Below are 20,246 nucleotides of genomic sequence, written 5' to 3' on the forward strand. Positions count from 1 at the left end.
AGAGATCCAGTAGTTGTTCAGTCCTCAGGACTGGATGTCTTAGGTGTCCCTATCCAGTGCGGGAGTCCCCATCCTGGAGAGCTACCCGGCTTCCGTCTGTGTTAGAATTCTGAAGTAGTAGGTTCTTACTCTGGCAAAGGAGTACTTGAGCAGCAGGAAGGTTGAACCCCCCCGTGTGAGTGAGGGCAAGTAGGCACATCTTTCAGCTTCCCTGTCCCTTTATGTAGGCTATCACCAGGAAGTGTGGACCAGAGTGGGAGTGGTCTCCTGACTTTACATGATTCAGATTTACTGTGGGTCTCCCTCAAATAATCCAGCCCAGAAAAATCCCACATAGTTGTGCCCAGCTGTTTTACTTAATTTCAAAAACCTGCTACAGAGCACATGTGAGGTCAGACAAGTTGGTTCGCTCCTACTGTGTGTTAGGTACCCTGGGATCCAGCTCTAGTTGTTAGTATGGCAGCAATCACCTTTCTCCACCGAGCCCTCTCGCTGGCTCTAGTGTGCCCTCAGTGGTCATTGCTGCCATTCTCCTACTGACTGTCCTTCAGAGGACTGACATTGATAAATTGCTTCCCCTTTCATAGCCCTGGAGTAAAACTCAACCCTGTACGTGCTAGCCAGGGGCTCTGCCATTGAGCCGTTGATAGGTCCCGACTTTGTTTACAACCTGTCCTGCATGCGTTGTTACTGGTGGGAAGAACCTCTGTTTCTCAGGATACTTGACCCAGAGTTCTCTCTACCCTACCCTACTGCTCTTTGGCATCTTGAGTTTAACATGTGAGTTCAGCTGAACACTTCCTTTTTTAAAAACGTTTCTTAAAAAGTGTCCTTGTGGGTACATGTGTGGGTGCATGTATAGAGGTCAGAGGAAAACTTGCGGAAATTGGTTCTTCGACCTTGTGCTTGTCAGGGATTGATGGGCTGCCAGATAGGGTGGCAAGCGCCTTTACCCACTGAGTCCTCTAGTTCAGCTGAACTCTTGTCTCTGCAAAGTTGGAGTTTGCTCCTGCTGTGGTCTGTACGGTGAACTCTTTCTTGTTCACCTCTTGAGCCAGCTCATGCGTCCGAGGGACTGAGCCCTTCTGGTCTTTGGTAGCCTTTGCTGTGGCTCCTCTGCTAGCCTCTGAGATCCTGGAAAGCAGTGACCTCATGCGCTCTCATGTGGGGCTGTTCGCACATGGCCTGGCCTCTGGGAATGTGGGTGGAGTTGAAATAATGTCCAGCTCGGACTTTGGCTAGTTTTTTTAAGGATGTGAGAAAAAATCCTACACACTATGGATTTTGATTTTTGCAATGACAGAAGTGTAAAACTAAAGAGAGGCTGAAACTTGAAGATTTAGACAGGAAATGTTTCTGCTCCTTTGGTCAAAAAAGTGGAATCTTGTTTTTATCTGTACTTTGTAGCATTCATTTTTGTTTCAGTTATGAAGAATTCGAACCTGTCGGCTTACTGTGGGTAGTTTAGCATGTATCTTAGTAAATAAAGGTTTCATGTTAGATTTCCACTGTCCCCAGCTGCTGCTCAGCTGCCGTGACCAGGAGGCCTGTTGAAGGATGCTCTCCATTGGGTAGTCAGCTGCTGGGGCTGGGACTAGGGATAGAGTTTATAAGCACTCCTAAATCTTTGTCTCATTTTTTTAAAACAAATATTCTTAAGATCTTTCATTATCTGAAAACATTTTTTGCCTCTGTGTGCTTCCCATGTCTGTGTACTCCATGTCTGTGTACTCCATGTCTGTGTACTCCATGCATGTGTACTCCATGCATGCAGGTTCCTAAAGAAGTCGTCAGGGCCTCTGGAACTGGTATTAGAGTTGAATCTGGGTTCTCTACAAGAGCAGCAAATGCTCGTAATTGCTGAGCCATCTCTGTAGCCCTTTGCTGAGTCTTTAAGTCACATCATTCGTTCTCATGTTTAGGATTTTTGTCCCTGAGTCATGGAAGACAGAAGAGCTGAAAAGTCATGTGAACAAGCGTGTGCGTCACTGCAGAGGCAGGACTATGACATGGCCCTCCAGCACTGCACAGACGCCCTGCTTTCTCTTGGCCAGTACTCCATGGCGGACTTCACAGGGCCGTGCCCTGTGGAGATTGAGCGCATCAGAATCGAGAGTCTCCTTTACAGAATTGCCTCATTCTTGCAGTTGGTGAGTGAATGCTATTGGTAACCAGTGACAAGCTGTTGGTGGACCAGTGATTACAAGGACCATGGAGACACCTTCTGTACAAATGAGCTAGCTTGGGCCTGAAAAGATACAAGGGAAATCTGGTGATTGCTGGACATTCTCAATGGCAAACAACTATATCTTAAAACTTAAAGGCCTTTAATCCCAGCACTTGGGAGGCAGAGGCAGGCAGATTTCTTAGTTTGAGGCCAGCCTGGTCTACAGAGTGAGTTCCAGGACAGCCAGGGCTACACAGAGAAACCCTGTCTCGAAAAAACCAAAACCAAAACCAAAACAAACCAAACCAAAACAAAAAAAATTTACAAATTGTGTTATGGTGCTTATTCAATATGTGTTTATCGTGCATCTGTCTGATAGACACTGTTCTGGGAACTCCACACGTACACTGGTGAGAGAGAGAGGCCTTTTTCCTGTCACAGTCTAGTAGGGGAACAGATAGAAGCACTGGCTGTTGCAGGTGGGTGTACACTAGGTTGACAGTATGCTGAAAGGAGAGGGCCCAGGAACCAGGGAGCAGCCGTGAGATGGCATTTACCCAGGCTGCTCAGGGCCAGTCACTGAGAGGGTGATAGGAAGGGGAAACGAGGGTGAGTGTGTGGGGATCTCGAGGAAAGGGAACAGGCAGACAGTGCAAGGACCCTGAGGCAGAGGCATTCAGATTTGAACAGTAGCTGGGCCCCTGTGAGTCAGGTAGAGTGAGTGAGGGGAGAGGGGAAGGGTAGGGCAGTGCAGTCTGTCAGGCCTTCTGAGTCATTCACAGGAGTGATTGGGGGCTGCTACAGCAGCTGGGGCAGAGTGGGGGTGGGATTTGATTCACCAGGAATCCTTAGACTAGTTTTCAAAACAGACTATTAAAAAAAAAAAAAGCCAGGTAGTGGTGGTACACGCTGCGTACTCTCAGCACTTGGGAGTCAGAGGCAGGAGGACCTCTGAGTTCAAGGGCAGCTCCCTTTACATAGTGAATTCCAGGACAGCTAAGACTATGTAGAAAGACCCTGTCTAAAAGAAGAAACAAACTATAAAGGGATAGGAATGGATGCAAGGGGACCATTGGGGACTGTTGGGATGACCCAGGGCCGAGATGACTGAGACTCAGTGTTCAGTTTATAAATGGCAGTGCAGCCTGTTCTGTGTAGGGACAGATTTCCTGACACCAAGTGCAGGGAATAGGGGCTCTGTCATGTGAAGTCACTTAACCTGAGTTTTTCTAACTGAGCACTTAGAAGAATGGGGTTTCCTGGAGCTGGGTGATCCTCCTGCTTATGCCTCTGGAGTGAAGGTTTGCAAGCTTGCAGAGAAGTCTGTCAAAAGCACCAGAGTTAAGCCAAAGAAAGGAGCCAGTGGAAAAGTGGAAGTTACAATTTTAGTTTTTTTTAAATTTTAATTTTATTTTTTAAAATCATAGTTATTTTTACCTTATGTGTATTGGTGTTTTGTCTGCATTTTTAATTTGTGTGAGGGTATGAGATCTAGAACTGATAGTTCTGATAGTTCTTGGGGAACTAGAGTTACAGACCGTGTGGGTGCTGGGAATTGAACCTAGGTCTTCTGGAAGAGCAGCCAGTGCTCTTAACCACAGAGTCATCTCTGTTAAGATCCTCCTTCCCCTTGCAAGACAGGGTCTAGGGTTTCTCTGTGTATCCCTGGCTGTTTTGGGATTTGCTCTGTAGACCAGGCTAACTTCGAACTGCCTGTCTCTACTTGCTGGGACTAAAGGTGTGCACTACCACCCCTGGCTCAGGCAGAATGTTTTTAAGTTGGGAAAAATAATAGCATGTTTGTTTAGGAGTGGAAAGGAACCATGAAAAGGTGTGGTAGAGTAGAAAAACATGGAGGTGCATTGTTGGTTGGTTTAGAAAGGAATAGGTGTGAGGAGGAGAGACTGCTGGGAAGGAGGTAGACACAGCCTGCGACAGTGGGAATTCTCAGTCAAGCTGTTGGCAGGGAGAGAGGAGGTGAGGGAGGAGGTTGTGGCTAACTCAGAAGCTGGAGGTGGTGAGAATGCTGTGGGAGTGGGCGCAGGGCGAGTGCACTGTGGTGTGGAGGAGGTGAGCCTCGGAGAGCAGGGGGCGAGCCATCCTGTGAGTCAACTGACAGCCATTCGCGGTTCTCCTCCGAGAAGTGCTGCCGGGTCTTAAAAACAGCCTTTGAAGCATGTCGACTTACCTTGTGTCTTTTCTTTTTGTAGAAAAACTACGGGCAAGCTGATGAAGATTGTAAGCATGGTATGTTTAAAAAACGGGACCCTTTTCTGATTTGAAGATTTATAAAAATTATTAAAGTGAACAAAGGTTTGACTTTTTAAAAAAAATTTTCATCTGCCAATTGTAATATAAAAAGTCCCATCTTACTGTCCCACCCAGAGAAGGATTGGGTTGATGTCTTTCCTGCTGTGACAGGCATATAGCAGGTGAGCATGGGAGCATGGCTGTTGACATTCTTGTCCCACGTGCCCCTTCGCTCCCTCAAGGAGCATTTACAGTGAGTCCTTTAAAGTCTGGACGGTTATACTCTGTAAGTCCCATGTTTAAGAAATGCATCACATGTCGATAAAAATGCTAAACTTAATATATTGAAAATATCTGTCCTTTCTTTTAAATGAGTCAGGGTATGTTTCTTAGTAGTATGACTGGAATGTTTTGGAGTTCTCTTTCCTGTTTTCTTGTGGCTGGAAGTTGAGACCAATAAGATCCACATTCTCTGAGTGCTCATTGTGTGGAAATCCTTTTCCTGGCTGTTGCTGCATCTCAGTAGAGTGTCCAGGATTCTAAGGGTGAAGGGTTCAGTGTGCCTTCCCACGCTCTCATGCTGGGCTGTTCATACAGCTCAGTGGCTTGGATAATGTAAGTCATGTTTCATTTATCCAGAACTGGGGTTCAGGCTGAGGTATTTGACATAATAGGTTTTTTGTTTTGGTTTTTTTCGTTTGTTTGTTTGTTTTGTTTTTTGTCTCCTTATTTCTTTGTCTCAAAACGTTAAAAAAGATTTAAATATTTATTTTACACCTTACCAAGTCATGCTACATACTTCTGTGGTACATGAGGGCATATTTTACACATTAGTCATTAATGGTCAGTGGCCTCTCTGTGAACCTTGCAATAGAATTACAGTAGTTTGGGACTTAAATTAGAATTAGAGATATTCCTGTCATCCTTGGACATTTCTAAAAAAACACTAAGTAGATACAATGCCAAATAGAGAAGTGTGACATCGGTCTCACCTGGAGACATGTGCTTAGTAAGCCTGCCTTTTACTGTACTGAGAACCACAGATGCTTAGATTGTCTTCTTTCCCTTTAGCAAATAATTGTAAAGTGGGGCTGGAGAGATGGCTTAGTGGTTAAGAGAACACTTGTTGCTCTTGCAGAGGATCCAGGTTCCACACGTGGTGGCTCACAAACTTCTGAAATTAGTCCTAGGGGATCCATCACCCTGTTCTGATGTTTATGGCCACCAGGCACAAGCATGGTCCATATAGATACACGGAGACAAAACATCAACACATAAAATAAAATAAATTTAAAAACCTTAAGAAACAACAAAACTTGAGCATGTTTAATACAGTGTTGCTTACTAGGCTGTAGCATGACTGTCTTTCCAAGTCAGTGTTAATGCAGTGCCTGCAGGTCATGGTGTGCATTCCCTTGTGTCCTGTGACACAGTTGTCATTCCCAAACTGATGAGCCCCCAGCAGGTTCCAGTTTGTCCTTTGTCTCTACAAACCACCTGATAATAAACACATTCTTGCTTATTGTTGCCATTGTTTATGTCTGTTCCTGACGTCGGCCTTCTGGGATAACTGTACTGGTGGTGTCTTTATCAGCATGTAGTGTGATATGTTCTTGCCCTCTGCAATATGTGCGAAAGTTCCTGGCACTCCTGATGCCAAAAACCCGAAGTTTTGAAACTTCTCCTATCTCAGGTATAAGAACTGGTCCTGTCTGTTTAACTTTCACTTTCCTGAGTTCTTGAGAAGTTGATACAGTCTTCTCATTTGGGAATGTGCACAGGAGAAGATGGGATTTGTGAAGTCATGGAAGAGTAAATGTTGGTGAGGGGAAATTTTGTTTTTGCTGTTTTTTTGTTTTTGTTTTGTGTTTTAGTTTTTTTTCTTATTTGAATATAAAGACAGCGTCTCTCTACATAGCTCTGGCTCCCCTAGGACTCACCATGTAGAGCAGGCCTGCCCTGCTACTTAGCATTTTAAAATTACACACATTTAAAAACAGATGAGTGCCTCATTTCACAAGATGCTCATTCTTCTATTGTGGGGTCACTTTGCCTTTTTTTGTAACTTGTGTGTGTGTGTGTGTATGTATGTATGTATGATGTATGTATGATGTATGTATGTGTCATTTTAAAAGTAAACAGCTCATTAGCCAAACTACATTGATTTTGATACATTACGTTGTATTGAATGCCATTGCCAAGAATCAGGTGTCAGTGACCTTCATATTTAATTCCTACTTTCTTGAAACACCACAGAATATCACTAAATCAAAAAGCAATTCATATTCTCTCTCTCTCTCTCTCTCTCTCTCTCTCTCTCTCTCGTTAATCTCTGGCTGGCCTGGACCTTCCAGACTAGGCTAGTCTGGAACTCACGGAGATCTGAGTGCTGGGATTAGATGTGTGTCACTATGCCTGTCCCTTCTTAAATAATTCCTATGTATACATATATGTATACATATAAAATTAAAAGCTTATTATAATTTATTTTATTTAAGATCTAGGGAGTTTGAAGCCATCAGCAGTTCTAGTGCAATTTCAAGAGCATTGGGAATTAGTAAGCTCTGTGAAGTTGTTAGTGTAGTGCACCTTGTAGGTAAATACTTTCCATACTGTGTGTGGAAGGGTCTCTTTAAAATTGGTTTCATTCTTAGCAAACTGTCCTCATTCATGGCCTTTATTGTTGCTAATGTGTGTGTTCTCTTTTTAGAGGAACTTGATGACCCTCAGAAGGTACTGATTTGGCATATGTGGTGTCAGGGCCTTCTCAGTTGCCATGGGTTTCTGCTCTCCATCCATATGTTCTTATGGAAGTCTATTTTGATCCCACAGGAGCTCTAGAATGGTTTTCTGGAGGGGTAGGGACACAGTTTGTTAGTAGCTGGCATCTGGAGGACGTGTATAGTGTTCTTTCTGTCATTCTGTCATGTGGTATGTGAGCAACGAGTGAGGTCAAGCCATCAGGCTCAGCTGCAAGCACCTTTACCTGTTGAGCCATCTTCCTGCCTATAGATAGGGAGATAACAACCTCTAAATGTTTCAGTATGTATCTCTAAAACACAGAGGCCATTGCTGCATAAACACTATATACATATACATATGCATATACATATACATATACATATGTGTGTGTATGCACATACATATATATATATTGGCTTTTCTTTTTTTTTTTTTTGTTCTGGTTTTTTGAGACAGGGTTTTTCTGTATAGTCCTGGCTGTCCTGGAACTCACTCTGTAGACCAGGCTGGCCTCGAACTCAGAAATCCACCTGCCTCTGCCTCCCAAGTGCTGGGATTAAAGGCGTGCGACACCGCTGCCTGCCACAATATTTTAATCTAATAAAATAGACAGTGGTTTTTAAAAATATTATGTGAGAGAGACCCAGTCCATAATCTGATTTACTTGGTTGCTCTTAAGATATTTTTATAGCTGACTTGTTTAATTGAAACTCAAAGAGTTGTAAAGTCTTGAAGTGGAATTTAACTTTATAATATAGCTGTCAGTTCTTCATAAAGATGGGTATGTACTATGTCTCAGTTAACAAATGAGACGTTTAGAAAACAAAATACGTGGACTTAAGCTCATGGCTTTTAGAAACAGACACAGGGTGCTGTTGGATTCCGGCTGTGAAGCTGGTCACCACTAGTTAAGTGATGTGGTGAAATCAGTTTTCGTTATTTGAATGTAAAACAGGGTAGGAACACATAATGAAATGTTTCTAATGCTTGTGAAATTTTCATTATACAGGAAGCTTAGAATTGTGTTAAATGTGTTTGTTTATTCGTGTGTGTGTGTGTGTGTGTGCATGTACATGTGGGTATATGGGTGCTACCGTCTGTGGTAGGGCCTGCCAGAGGACAACTTAGTAGGGCTTGTTCTTCCAACATGTGAGTTTTAAGGATGGAGCTCACATCACCAGGTTTGGCATCAAGTACTTTTATCCACTGAGTCACCTTGCTAGCTCCTTCAGACTTTGTATACTAACAAATTGAATGAATTAATGATTTGTGATATTTTAGACGAATCCTGATTATTATAAACATCATCAGTTTGTACAGTTCTGAAACCCTAGCCAAGAGTTTTGTCAAGCTAAAAAATCACCATCACAAGTTCACATGACACTTGTCCTGTGAAGCACGTGATGGTTGCAACCCGGTAGGTGGCTGGCCCAGGAAATTTCACAAACATTCAGGTTACTGAGTGAATGAGCCTTGGGTGCTTTTCCTAGGGGAGGTGTTGACATCTTTAACGACCTTTCTTCTCAGAAGAATTTAGATTAGATACAATCCTGGAGTTAAAATCGTCAGTTTATGGTATGTCGGTGCTATGGTGGCAGAGGAGCAGGAAGTATCTAGTCGAAGCTCTGCTTTGAATTTTGCCCTTTTTCAGGGCTTCTGAAGTGTGATCTGATGCTCTCTAATCATACTGGGCAGCTAGCTACAGTGAGTTACAGGTCCCAGTTAGCTCCAGGATCAAGAGGCCAAACAACCAGTCCCTTGCAGCAAGTGTATTATGTTGCTAGTGTTGCTAGTTGGGGTATTTGGGAAAATTGGGGCTTTATTTTATTTTATTTTTTGGTTGTGGTGGCAGACTATCTCTTCAGGGTTGTGTCGTTAGGCAGACATTTTTAAGCTGAGCTGTATTCCCAGCCCTTAAAAGCACTTAAAAATAGTAACCTTATTTTTAATTAATGTGTATATGTATGTGTCTATGTGGGTCTATGAGTTGAGTGCAGGTGTTGGCTGAACCTGGAAGGGGGTGTCAAACCCCCTGGAACTGGAGCTTCAGGAGGTGGTAAGCTGCCTGACAGGGCTGGTAACCGAACTCAGGTGCCTCGGACAAGCAGTGTGTGCTAGTGACCTCTGAGCCATCTCTCCAGCTTTTAAATGTACTTCAGAAAAAGTGTTTTCTTAACATAAATTAATTACACACAGTAATGGGTTTCATTATGGCATCTTCACATACGTACCTGATGTATTCTGATCGTATTATCCCCGTCGTCCTCTGTCTTCTCCCACGTAGCTGATCCTTTCCATCTGACTGACTAGTTCCCTTCCACGCTCCTGCCATGTCCTCTTCCCTTTCGGTTGACTCAGTGAGTTTCATTAGAGCGCACAGAAGCACGGGCAATTTACCAGAGTGGAGAAAAGTTAAATGCACTTTGGTTTACATTATTTGCAATTTGCACTGAGTTTATCAGGCAGGGACAACACTGTAAGTCAAGGAGAATCTGTAGTTTTTACATTAATTAAAAGGCTTTGTTGGACAAATATTTAGTTGCTAGGATAATAGTGTTTAATCACACCATCTCAGGTCAGGCCCTCTGAAGTGCATTGTTTTATTTAATCCCGTTGTCTTCTCAGTTTTATAGCTGTGGAAACGGGCTGTGTGTGATGAGTCAGCTTGTTTAAGGCACACAGGCAATTGTGAGCAGGACTGTGGCTTTGATGTGAGACTTTGTGGTGGGAAGCCATGCTGCTGTCTGGATCCACATCTGTTATGTGTCTCTACTTCAGGGCTTTACATGCTGAAAAACCAGGAAAAGAACACAGAGAAAGAAAAGCACTGCTTTAGTCTAGAAATAAAAAGCTGGAGGCTCTTTTTTTTTTTTTTTTGTATTTTGTTATCTTCAGTTATGTATGTCTTGGTCAGTGTTCTATTGCTGTGAAGAGACATCATGACCAAGGCTCCTCTTAGAAAAGAAAGCATTTAATTGAGGGCTTGCTTACAGTTTCAGAGGTTAGAGTTCATTATCGTCATGGGGAGATGCGGTGGCACACAGACAGAAATAGTACTGGAGAAGTAGCCGAGAGCTGCATCCTGATTTGCTGGCTCAGAGAGAGATTCTTTGCTAGGCATGGGTTTTTGAAACCTCGAAGCCCATCCCCAGTGGCATGCTTCCTCCAGTACTTCCTAATCTTTCAAATAGTGCCACTTCTAGTGACCAAGCATTCAAATCTATGAGCCTATGGGGCCACTCTTACTCAGGTCACCACAATGTTTATGTGCCTATATGTGGGTATGTTACTTGAATGCTGATCTCATGCATGTCATGGAGGCCTGAGATGCTAGACCCCCTGGGTCTCCAGTTAAAGGCAGTTATCTGCTTGCCTGACCAAGTGTTGGGAACCAAATTTGGGTCCTCTGCACGAGTAGCAAACAAAGAGTTTCATTTGCTTAGCCAGCTCCCTGGACTGAACCTTGCTGTTTGGCTAGTCTGGCCTGCTGCAGAAGTCCTGGGATTTTGCTTTCTTCTTCCTCAGCATCAGGGTTACTGGCATGCGTGGCCTTAACTGGCTTTTATGTGGGTGCTGGGGATCCAAACTCAGTTCCTCTTGTTTTCCCAAGCTTTGCTCTTATTCATTGGGCTACTTCTTCAGCCATCTTTTAAAGAAGACATTCCCTAGACTAAACCCTAGGACAGGGTTTAGTCACCTAATGAATCTGCAGTTTGAAAAGCCCTAATTTATCGTAATATATTAAATAATATTTTTTTTGGAAAATAACTTGATTAAAAATATTATTGTATATATATTGTGGGCACATGTGCGTGTGTCTATGAAGCTGCACATGTGGAGGTCATAGAGAAACTTCTGGGAGCTGATTCTCTTCTACTAAGGGGTCCAATAGATCCTACTAAGGTCATTGAAATTACGTAGCACGCACTATCCGAAATGGTCTCTGTATTGTCTTTTCTAGAATCAGGTGGCTTCAGTTATCCTCCCTCCTCAGCCTCTTGCTTAACTGAATATAGATGTGCACTGTCATCCCCTACTAGAGCCTTTTTAAAAACAACTACTTGTTTTCTTTCTGTTTAAATGGCAATTATTTCACCCATGTGTGTGTGTGGTATTCTGAGGCATGTATATAATATGTAGTCATCAAGGTAGCTGGCATATCACCTGAAACATTTGTCTTGTCTCTGCCTGGGATGTATTGAAGATCCTCTCTACTCTCTGAGGTCCACAATTGAGCGCTGGTGTGGTTCTCCTGCTGGGCACAGAACCTGACAAGTTTTTACTTAGCTGCCCACTGGAGAACTTTTTAGAGGACATCTCCCTAGGTTTTGATGGCAGAAGCTATAGGTAGGGTTCAGCCATTCTTTGTCACGCTCCTTCTTGTCCTTGCATGCGTGACTTAGAAAGGACCTACTGCTTTTTTCTTCTGTTTGGAATTGCTCTTAGCATGTACAAAGCCACACTTAGGATGGTTTTCTATTGTAAGCAAGAAAATTGTCTGAGTGCCCTGTGGCTAATGATGTGTTTCTTCCTTGGCAGTGCTGGGGGAAGGACTGGCCAAGGGAGAGAGTGCCTTCCGGGCAGTGCTGTGCTGCATGCAGCTGAAAGGAAAGCTCCAGCCTGTGTCCTCCATCCTCGCCAAGTCACTGTCAGGGGAGTCTCTGGTATGTTGATGAGCATGGGTTTGAGTGGGCTCATGAGCTTGCAAATGTTCACGTCCAACTCCTCAGCAGAGTAGGAGGAACAGAGTGTTTATTTACTGGACAGTGGAGTTTTGTCAGATGTCTAAGTTAATGAAAATCCCAGGAGTTTTGGTTTTTTGAGACAAGGTTTCTTTATGTAGCCCCAACTGTCTTGGAACTCACTCTGTAGACCAGGCTGGTTTTGAACTCACACAGATCCACTTGCCTCTGCCTCCTGAGTACTGGGATTAAAATAATGTCCCACCACTACCACAGGTCCAAATGGTTTTCTTAAAAGGTATGTTGAGCAGAGTCTGAAACCATCTTTGGGTTTTAAAATGTTGATATTTGTTTATTTCTTACAGAGTTCTTGTTGTTGGTCTTGTGTTTTTGAGACTAGATCTTAATATGTAGCCAGGCTGGCCTCAAGCTCAGAGTGATCCTACTGCTTCAGCCATAAGAATGTTGGGATTGCATATGTGAGCCACCACACCTGGGTTCTTAGTTTTCATTTTTTTTGAGACTTGGTCTCATTATGACTCAGGCTGGCCTTGAACTCACAAGTCCTCTTGCTTCAGCCTTCCTAGTGTTGAGAATGTCTGCCACTATACCTAGCCAGCATTCATAGCTTCAACTCTTTACTTTATAACGTGTCTAAATATGCTTAAACTGAGTAATAATTACTTTAGAATCTGAAAATGTATATATGTTACTATGTTTTTTTTTTTTTTTTGTGGAACTATCTAGTTGTATTTAGACTTGATTTTTTTGTTAAATACATAAATTTTCTAGGGGTTGTTTTCTAGTTTTTTGTTTTGTTTTGTTTTTGTTTTTTTTTTTTTGCTATAATGAAGTCCTCCTTTTTGCAGCTTCATAGAGTTGGTAATTTATAGGAATTTGGAAGAACTTTTCCCACTAGTTGGTAGCTGCTACAAGTTTCCTGGTATTTTCAGGCATCAAAATGAAAGCAGATAAAGAAGAAAGTGTATAGTTACCAGGAAGTGGAAACTATATCAATTATGCTTTAAGTCAGTAGGGATTTTGAAAACCAAGACACACGGCTGGTGACCATAGAAAGTATTTAGTGTGTTATGAAGTGTAATATTACTGACCTAGGGGTGAGTGAACTTGGAAGGAATTCCCATGTACTGAACTACTTCCGTAATTTGATTTCACAAGATTTACACATGTGAGCACAACAAAGCAGTATAGCTAGGTCTAAAGAGCTGTCAAGATGCAGTTGTGTACTCTTCCCTTCTTGAAGCAGGGTCTCATTTAGCCTTATGCTGATGAGTGCTGGGATCACAGTTGCAAGTCACCTACCTATCTGCTTTCTGAGACAGTGTCTCTGGATATATATAGCCAAGGCTGGCATCAGGCTTGGGTCCTCCCTGACCTTTCAAGAACAGCAGTTTCAGGCGAGCTCACCCTTAAAAGGTGTTTTTCTTTTTTTTTTTTTTTTTAATTTTTATTTATTTTATGTATATGAGTACATTGTCACTGTCTTCAGACACACCAGAAGAGGGCATCAGATCCCATTACAGATGGTTGTTAGCCACCATGTGGTTGCTGGGAATTGAACTCAGGACCTCTGGAAGAGCAGTTCATGCTCTTAACCACTGAGCCATCTCTCCAGCCCCGGTGTTTTTCTTTATAAGTTAATTATTTTACTGTTTACCTGTTGCATTTTTAAATTTAAAACAAGTGAAAAGTAACTTGCTTTTAATTTTCAAATTTTCTGAAATTTGAATATCAGAAATTTAAAAAAATGAGTGGAACCAGCACTATACTGGTTCTCTGGTTTTTCTGACTGGTGGATAACCACTGAGTTCAGCATTTCACATATACAAACAAACAAACCATTAGCACTGATGGAGAGGGATAGTTTTAGGTTTGCTTTTCTAATGTTTTGGCAACCATTTTATGGAACTTTAAAAAATATTTTTTGAGACGGGGGTCTCATTTATGTAACTCTAGCTGGCTTAAACTCACTGTGTAGACCAGGCTGGCCTCAAACTCCGAGAGCTGCCTGCCTCTGTCTTCTGAGTGCGGAGATTATTTTACTCTGGTGCATCAGGGAGTGCAGAGTGTGTACTTAGCAGGAGAAACAGCCCAGCCTTTGTTCCTGTTAGGCCTTTCCCTTTCCCCAGCTGTGTGCAGCTTCTTAGTGACAGTGGCAGTGTGGAGGAAGGGGGCAGGAGAGCTGTGGTGACTACAGCTGAGCTGAGCTGTGACAGTAAGGCTGGCGCATTGAGAGTTTCCTGTCTTCACTTCACCCTTGCAGAATGGGATGGCAACGAAAGATTTGACAAGACTCAAGATGCTTCTCACAGAAACAGAGGTGAGTCCATTTCAGGGATCTCTTTGGGCCCATCAAACCCAGTTGAGTCAGTGAGCATTCAATGTGTGTTAGCATTTTGAACATTGTTGGTGCTGTCAGCCAATATACAAGGTGAAAAGAGGACCTTCTGTACAACTGGGTTTGGTCTCACCCTCAGAACACGGTTCTTCAGGTCTCCTCTGCATCCCAGGTCTTTTGTTCTGACTGTAATTTTCTCCTCCTCCTTTTCTTCCTCCTCCTTCTATCCTCATTCTCCTCTTCCTCATCTTCTTCCTTCTTCTTCCTCCTCGCCCTCCTTCTTGTCTTCCTTATTCTCATGTCTATATGTATGTGGTTTGTATGTGTATTCATATGTGTGGGCAACCCATGGGTGTGTGGATGTGTTTACATGTGCACATTCATGTGTAGGCCTCAGGTTGATGTTGGATATCTTCTTTGATTATTCTCTATTTATTGAGGAAAGGTCTCTCACTGGACCTATAGCATGCCAGTTCTGGCTGGTCAGCTAGCCAGATGTCTCTGGGATCCCTTTTTCTGCCTCCTCAGTGCTGGGATTATGGGAGGTCACTGTGTTTCCCTGGGCTTTTACATGGGTTCTGGGAATCTGCACTCTGGGTTCTGGGAGCCTTCCCATTTGCATGGCAAGCTCTTTATACATGGAGTCTCATCCCTCCTCCTCCCATCCCTGTTATTCTTATCAGTTATTTATGGTCCCCAAAAAGAAGATACTGGACCAGGGCCGCAGTGCGTGTAAGGATGCACTGCTTGGCCAGGGCTTCAGTGCGTGTAAGGATGCACTGCTCGACCAAGGCTGCAGTGCGTGTAAGGATGCACTGCTCGGCCAGGGCCGCAGTGCGTGTAAGGATGCACTGCTCGACCAGGGCTGCAGTGTGTGTAAGGATGCACTGCTCGACCAGGGCCGCAGTGCGTGTAGGGATGCACTGCTCGACCAGGGCCGCAGTGCGTGTAGGGATGCACAGCTCATCTAGGCAGATAGAAAGGTTTTTATTTTGATTTCTCATTTTAAGTATTTATATGTTTTGGACCATTTATTTTTGAAGTTACAAATATATCATTTTCTCCTTTCCCTTTCCTTCTTTCAACTTGTTCTAAGTACTTGCCCTTGCTCTCTTTTCAATTTATGGCCTATATTTTTATTTTCTGTTTCTGTTAATTGTGTGTATATGATTTCAGGTGTTGGGTAACCAGTTTGTGGGCTCTCCCTTAGGGAAGGCTAATTCTCTCCCTCCTGGCACTCCTCAGTTGTCTGTAGTTAGGTCTTTGTCTAGAGTTGAGGTGCCATGAGATCTCCTCCTTGTTAGCATGGCTGGAGCTGTCCCTCTAGTTCAGATATTATTTCTGTATTCATGCTGTGTAGCCCTCGATCTTAGAACTTAGGAGTGATCTTTCAGTGGATCTTGTGTGAATTCTAGAGTGCTTATGGCATAAGTAATTTCTCCTGGTTTATTTGTTTTCATACACTCATGATATTCAACCCACTTGACCAACGGCTGTATTATCCTTTAGAAACACACTCATTAGGAGCCTCATAATGGCAGACATGTCTGTAGAAACTGGTGATTTGATCCAACCCCATCTGCAAAGTTCAGTATGACAGTGATGGCGACAGTGTTATTTTAGATATATTCAGTTAGTGTTGACACCTTCCTTTCTGTGGTATAAGACATTCCAAATTTCATATTAACATGAGGTTTCCTCCTTTTGAGTTTGAAAGGCCAAGGTATGGCTAACAAGAAGCCTGCTGGGCCAATTGGAGAAGCAGGTAGGTCAAGTGCACCCAGGACAGACCATGGTTAGTTAGCACAGTGACTGAACCCAAGCAGGAAGAGGAGGGATTGGATAATACCCCGGGGAAACTGTGGGGGTCAGAGTGTTAGGGCTGGGACAGATGAGGAAGACCGGAGGAGACTTGATATAGGTGATACTGGCAAGTACCCAATTGGGAGGACAGTGTGACAGATGGAAAGGTATTCTAGATATGCTTGGGCAAACTGGAAAATGCTCAGGCTAGAGGAGTTTAGGATGACTTTTAAGATGCCAGCCTGAGGCTGGCCAGTTGGCTCAGCAGGTAGACACTTGCTTTGATGTGAGTTCAATTCCTGGGACCCACATGGTAGAAGGAGAACTGATTCTTGCGAACTGGGCTCTGACCTTCACCCTCTTGCTGGGCCATGTGTGTCCATATACTTACACACATACAAAGCAGAAAGTGTAATAAAAACTGTCGGGAGATGAGATTTCAGCATGTCTTCAGGGGAAGACTCCTTTCCCTTGAGATGAATACTGGAGAGGTTCAGATTTGGGGTGAGGTGGATGAATTTGTTTTGGACATACTGTGGAACTCATAAGTGACCCTCTGTCTGCTTGCCATGTGAGAGATGCTCTGGTGGGGGTGATGGGAATGCTGAAGGTCAGCTGTGTGCTGCTAGTGGCAGATCTTCCCAGTGGCAGCAGAGAGCCAGCAGGCGTGATGCTACAGGGTTGCTATCTGCTGTATGGCACTTGCTCAGCCAGACCTGAATGTGTGGAGCCCAAGGTGACATCAAAGGTACATGTGTTTGAACTGTTTGTCTTAGGAAGGTAGAGAGAGGAGACCCCAGTCTTACAACTCACTATAGAAGGAAGACCTGTCCCAGATGGCAGAGGACATGGCAAGAAGTGTCCGGGAGGCTCCCGTTGCTAACACACCGTTACCTGCGTGCGTGAGAGGAGCCCTCTTGCTGGTTGTTTTCCAGGTGTTAGGCTGGAGAGTAAGGCCAGCACATGGATGATAGTGTGTGCCAATTCAGGGAGTTCAGAATTTAGAGTTTTCCTTTTTTTTTTTTTTTTTTTTTTTTTTTTTTTAATGTAGACTTTTCTTCAGCCAACAATTTGCTTTTACATTGCAGGAAGGGTGTCCGGCAAGTACTTCATTTTCATGCTTCTATGGTGAAACAGAAAAAGCAAACAATTGTTATCAAAAACTTCTAAAGAGACAAATTTTTCTTTATTATTTTTTAATATTTTCAATATTTGCTTTATTCTTATTTTACTTTTATGTATTTGTGTGCACCATGTGTTGGCAGTGACCACAGAGTCAAACCCTGGTCCTCTCTCTGTAGGAGCAGCAAGTGCTCTTTACAGCTGAGCCATCTCTTCAGCCACCTTTTTTATTTTTAATGTTGAAAATGTCCAAATTTAAACCAGCACCAGTCAGTGTTGTTCTTTGTTTTTGTTTTTTTAATCTTATATCTCTCTTATTTGAAAAATTGCAGACAGCAACGAGCAATGTCCTGTCTGGATGTCATGTGGAGGACTTAGATGAAGGTAAGTATTACCATAACTTAGGCAACTCTTAGTCCAGCCCTTGCTACTTTTTTGAAGAATTGGTGGGAAGTTGAATCCCTCTAATTGGAAATGTAGGAAGGGCTGTAAACATTAAGAAGTAGGGGTGAGAAAGCAGATCTTTCTCTGGGACCTTTTCCTAAGATAACTGAGAGATAACTGCCCGGTAACTGTGTAGCCGAGGCTGGCCTTGAGCCCGATGCTTCCCCCCTGCCTGTTTCAGAGTGCTTGGATCTCAGGTATGTACAGTGAGCCAGTTCCCCCAGCTTGCCCTGATGTTCCCATTCCATGGGTAGAACACACACTGGCTTCTCAAACTGCTTCTTCATCGTTGTATTCAGGGTTAGAGGGAATATTTATTAAGGGTTAGTAGTTTCCCTGTCGTGGCTGAAGCACAACTTGTAAGCTTAGTGTGGCAGAATATCTTTTTTGACCCTTGAGTACAGGTTGGGGGACACCCTTTTGAAAATAGGAAATGGCTGCTTGCCCATTCTCTCCTAGGTCTTATTTTCCTGGGCTTATTTGGAACGTCATTGAAATCAAGCCGTTTGTATTCAGAAATGTGTGCACTTAGCTCCTATGTATGCATAACAGTTTGAGCTTCATTTGTGTTCTGAGGTGATGTGCCCCAAACAGATCTTAAGGTGCTTCTCAGTCAGTGTCAGTGGGAGAGTTTGTAGTGTGTGCACACGACCTCCTTCCCAGACAGCCAGTCTTCATTCCGGGAGGAGTTCCTCATAGATCTACATCTGTGCCTGAGAATGACACATACCAGCCTCTCTCCAGAGTTCTCAGGGAGGACACTACCCTGGGAGGAAGCCCACCCTCTGCCAGAGCAGATTCAGATCACCAACCTGATTGAGCTGCTGGGAATGGCCTCTGCCAGCAGAGGACTTAGTTGATGGGTGGAGGCACCTTTGCCGTGTGTTTTATCATCTGGGCTGATACATGGGGAGATGTGTTTCTTAGGCATAAGATGTTGGAATGGCGTGGTAGCCTCACTTGATGCGATTGTGTCTGTATTCCTCCCTAGGGTCTTGTAATGGTTGGCATTTCCGCCCGCCACCCAGGGGGATCACCAGCAGTGAGGAGTACACCCTGTGTAAAAGGTAATGTAAAGAATTGTTTTCAAGCCGGGCGGTGGTGGGCACGCCGTTAATCCCAGCACTTGGGAGGCAGAGGCAGGTGGATTTCTGAGTTCGAGGCCAGCCTGGTCTACAGAGTGAGTTCCAGGACAGCCAGGGCTACACAGAGAAATCCTGTCTCAGAAAAACCAAAAAAAAAAGAAAAAAGAAAAAAGAAAAAGAATTGTTTTCAAACAAATTACATGGCTTTTGTGAAGGGATGGAGAGTTCTCCTCCACTTTTTGAAGACAGTGATTTAAATCCAAAGATAATATGTGAAGAAAGAAAAAGGATAATGTTCAAGGGAAATGGTTTGTTTCCTATTTGCAACAGAAGCCGTGTAGGTCAGCAGCAAACCCATGAGACAGTGGTATTAAACAGCGGCTGTGTCCATGGAGCCTGTTAAGACTTTGTTCTGAAGTCTTCTATGCTTGCTGAACTGAATCGTGCCTCCTTTTAGTGTGGGATTTACTTAGATGTGGTAGTTGGAGATGAAATTAGTTCCTATAAACTGAAAGAGCACAAAACCACTCATATTCAACTATTTTAATAACTTTTTAAAGACAAGTGCTGTCATGTAATTCTTATAAATGGAATTTATGAGTACCTTGCATTTGAAGCATTTTCAGAATTAATTATGTAATTCATTATTAATTAATTATTTCTAAAAATGTAGACACTAAATCAAAGCCTCATTTTTAAAGATTGGCTTTTCAGTTCCTTTTGTGAGAGTGGTGGCTGGTGGGGCTTTACATAGACCTTGCTGCCTGGGACTGTGCGGCGGCGTAGTGACCAGCGTCTGGCACATGCTCTGATGAGACACGGTCAGGACAGCCGCTTGGTTTTGTAGTGGAAATAAGGAACGGAAATAGTAAACACTGCAGGTCTTGGTGGTGCCAAGTTATTGGAGAGAGAACATGATCCTTTGGAAAAGAAACCTGCGAATTAGAGTCTAGATAAGAATAGAACCTCTTTTTAAAGAGGAAAATAGTTTTGTAAAATTTATTTTTATGTGTATAAATGTTTTCCCTGCATGTGTGTGTGTGGACCATGTGTGTGCCTGTTTCCCACAGTGTACCAAAGATAGTGTTGGATTCTCTCCTTGGACAGGAGTTATAGGCAGTTGTAAGCTGCCATTCCAGGCCTGCCAATTGAGTCTGGGTCCTTTGGAAAAGCAGCCAGTGCTCTTTATGGTAATTTAGAAATGTAGAACGACACATTCCTGTAATATGAAGATTTGTATACACAACAGGCAAATACATTATTTCGCACATTTTTTTTTTTTTAAGCAAACAAGAATTCAGCCAGAAGCATTGTTCTAGGTCCACGTGTTTCATGGTCACTTCAGAAGGGGCCGGTAGCTCTGTGTCCTTTGACGTCAGCATTTCTGTACTTACCCCTTGAAATGAACTGAGTAGCTGTTACATGAATTTTTTATTCTAACTATAAAACTTTTATTCTTAAATGTATTTGAAACTTAATATTAGCTTAACATTAGCTAGTAGTTTGAGTGAAGTAATACAGAAAGAGAAAAAGCATTGTATTCTAAGGAAAGGTAGAGGGGTCACAGGAAAGGTAGAGTGTGTCTTTCAGGC

The 20,246-nt window shown here is 43.2% G+C and overlaps 1 protein-coding gene across 1 annotated transcript in view; it reads left to right on the top strand.

The window, feature by feature from the left end:
* Helz (helicase with zinc finger) overlaps positions 1–20,246 on the top strand; it is a 121,546-nt gene that overhangs the window by 21,043 nt on the left and 80,257 nt on the right. The window contains exons 3-8 of the mRNA XM_028761283.1: positions 1,923–2,150; positions 4,378–4,414; positions 11,699–11,823; positions 14,126–14,182; positions 17,458–17,509; positions 18,561–18,636. Coding sequence (XP_028617116.1) covers positions 1,941–2,150; positions 4,378–4,414; positions 11,699–11,823; positions 14,126–14,182; positions 17,458–17,509; positions 18,561–18,636 — 557 coding nt within the window. The 5' untranslated portion in view covers positions 1,923–1,940. The remainder of the gene's footprint in view (positions 1–1,922; positions 2,151–4,377; positions 4,415–11,698; positions 11,824–14,125; positions 14,183–17,457; positions 17,510–18,560; positions 18,637–20,246) is intronic.

The sequence above is a fragment of the Grammomys surdaster genome, unplaced genomic scaffold, assembly GCF_004785775.1.
Source record: "Grammomys surdaster isolate TR1022 unplaced genomic scaffold, NIH_TR_1.0 126906, whole genome shotgun sequence".
In the NCBI taxonomy this organism is placed as follows: domain Eukaryota; kingdom Metazoa; phylum Chordata; class Mammalia; order Rodentia; family Muridae; genus Grammomys; species Grammomys surdaster.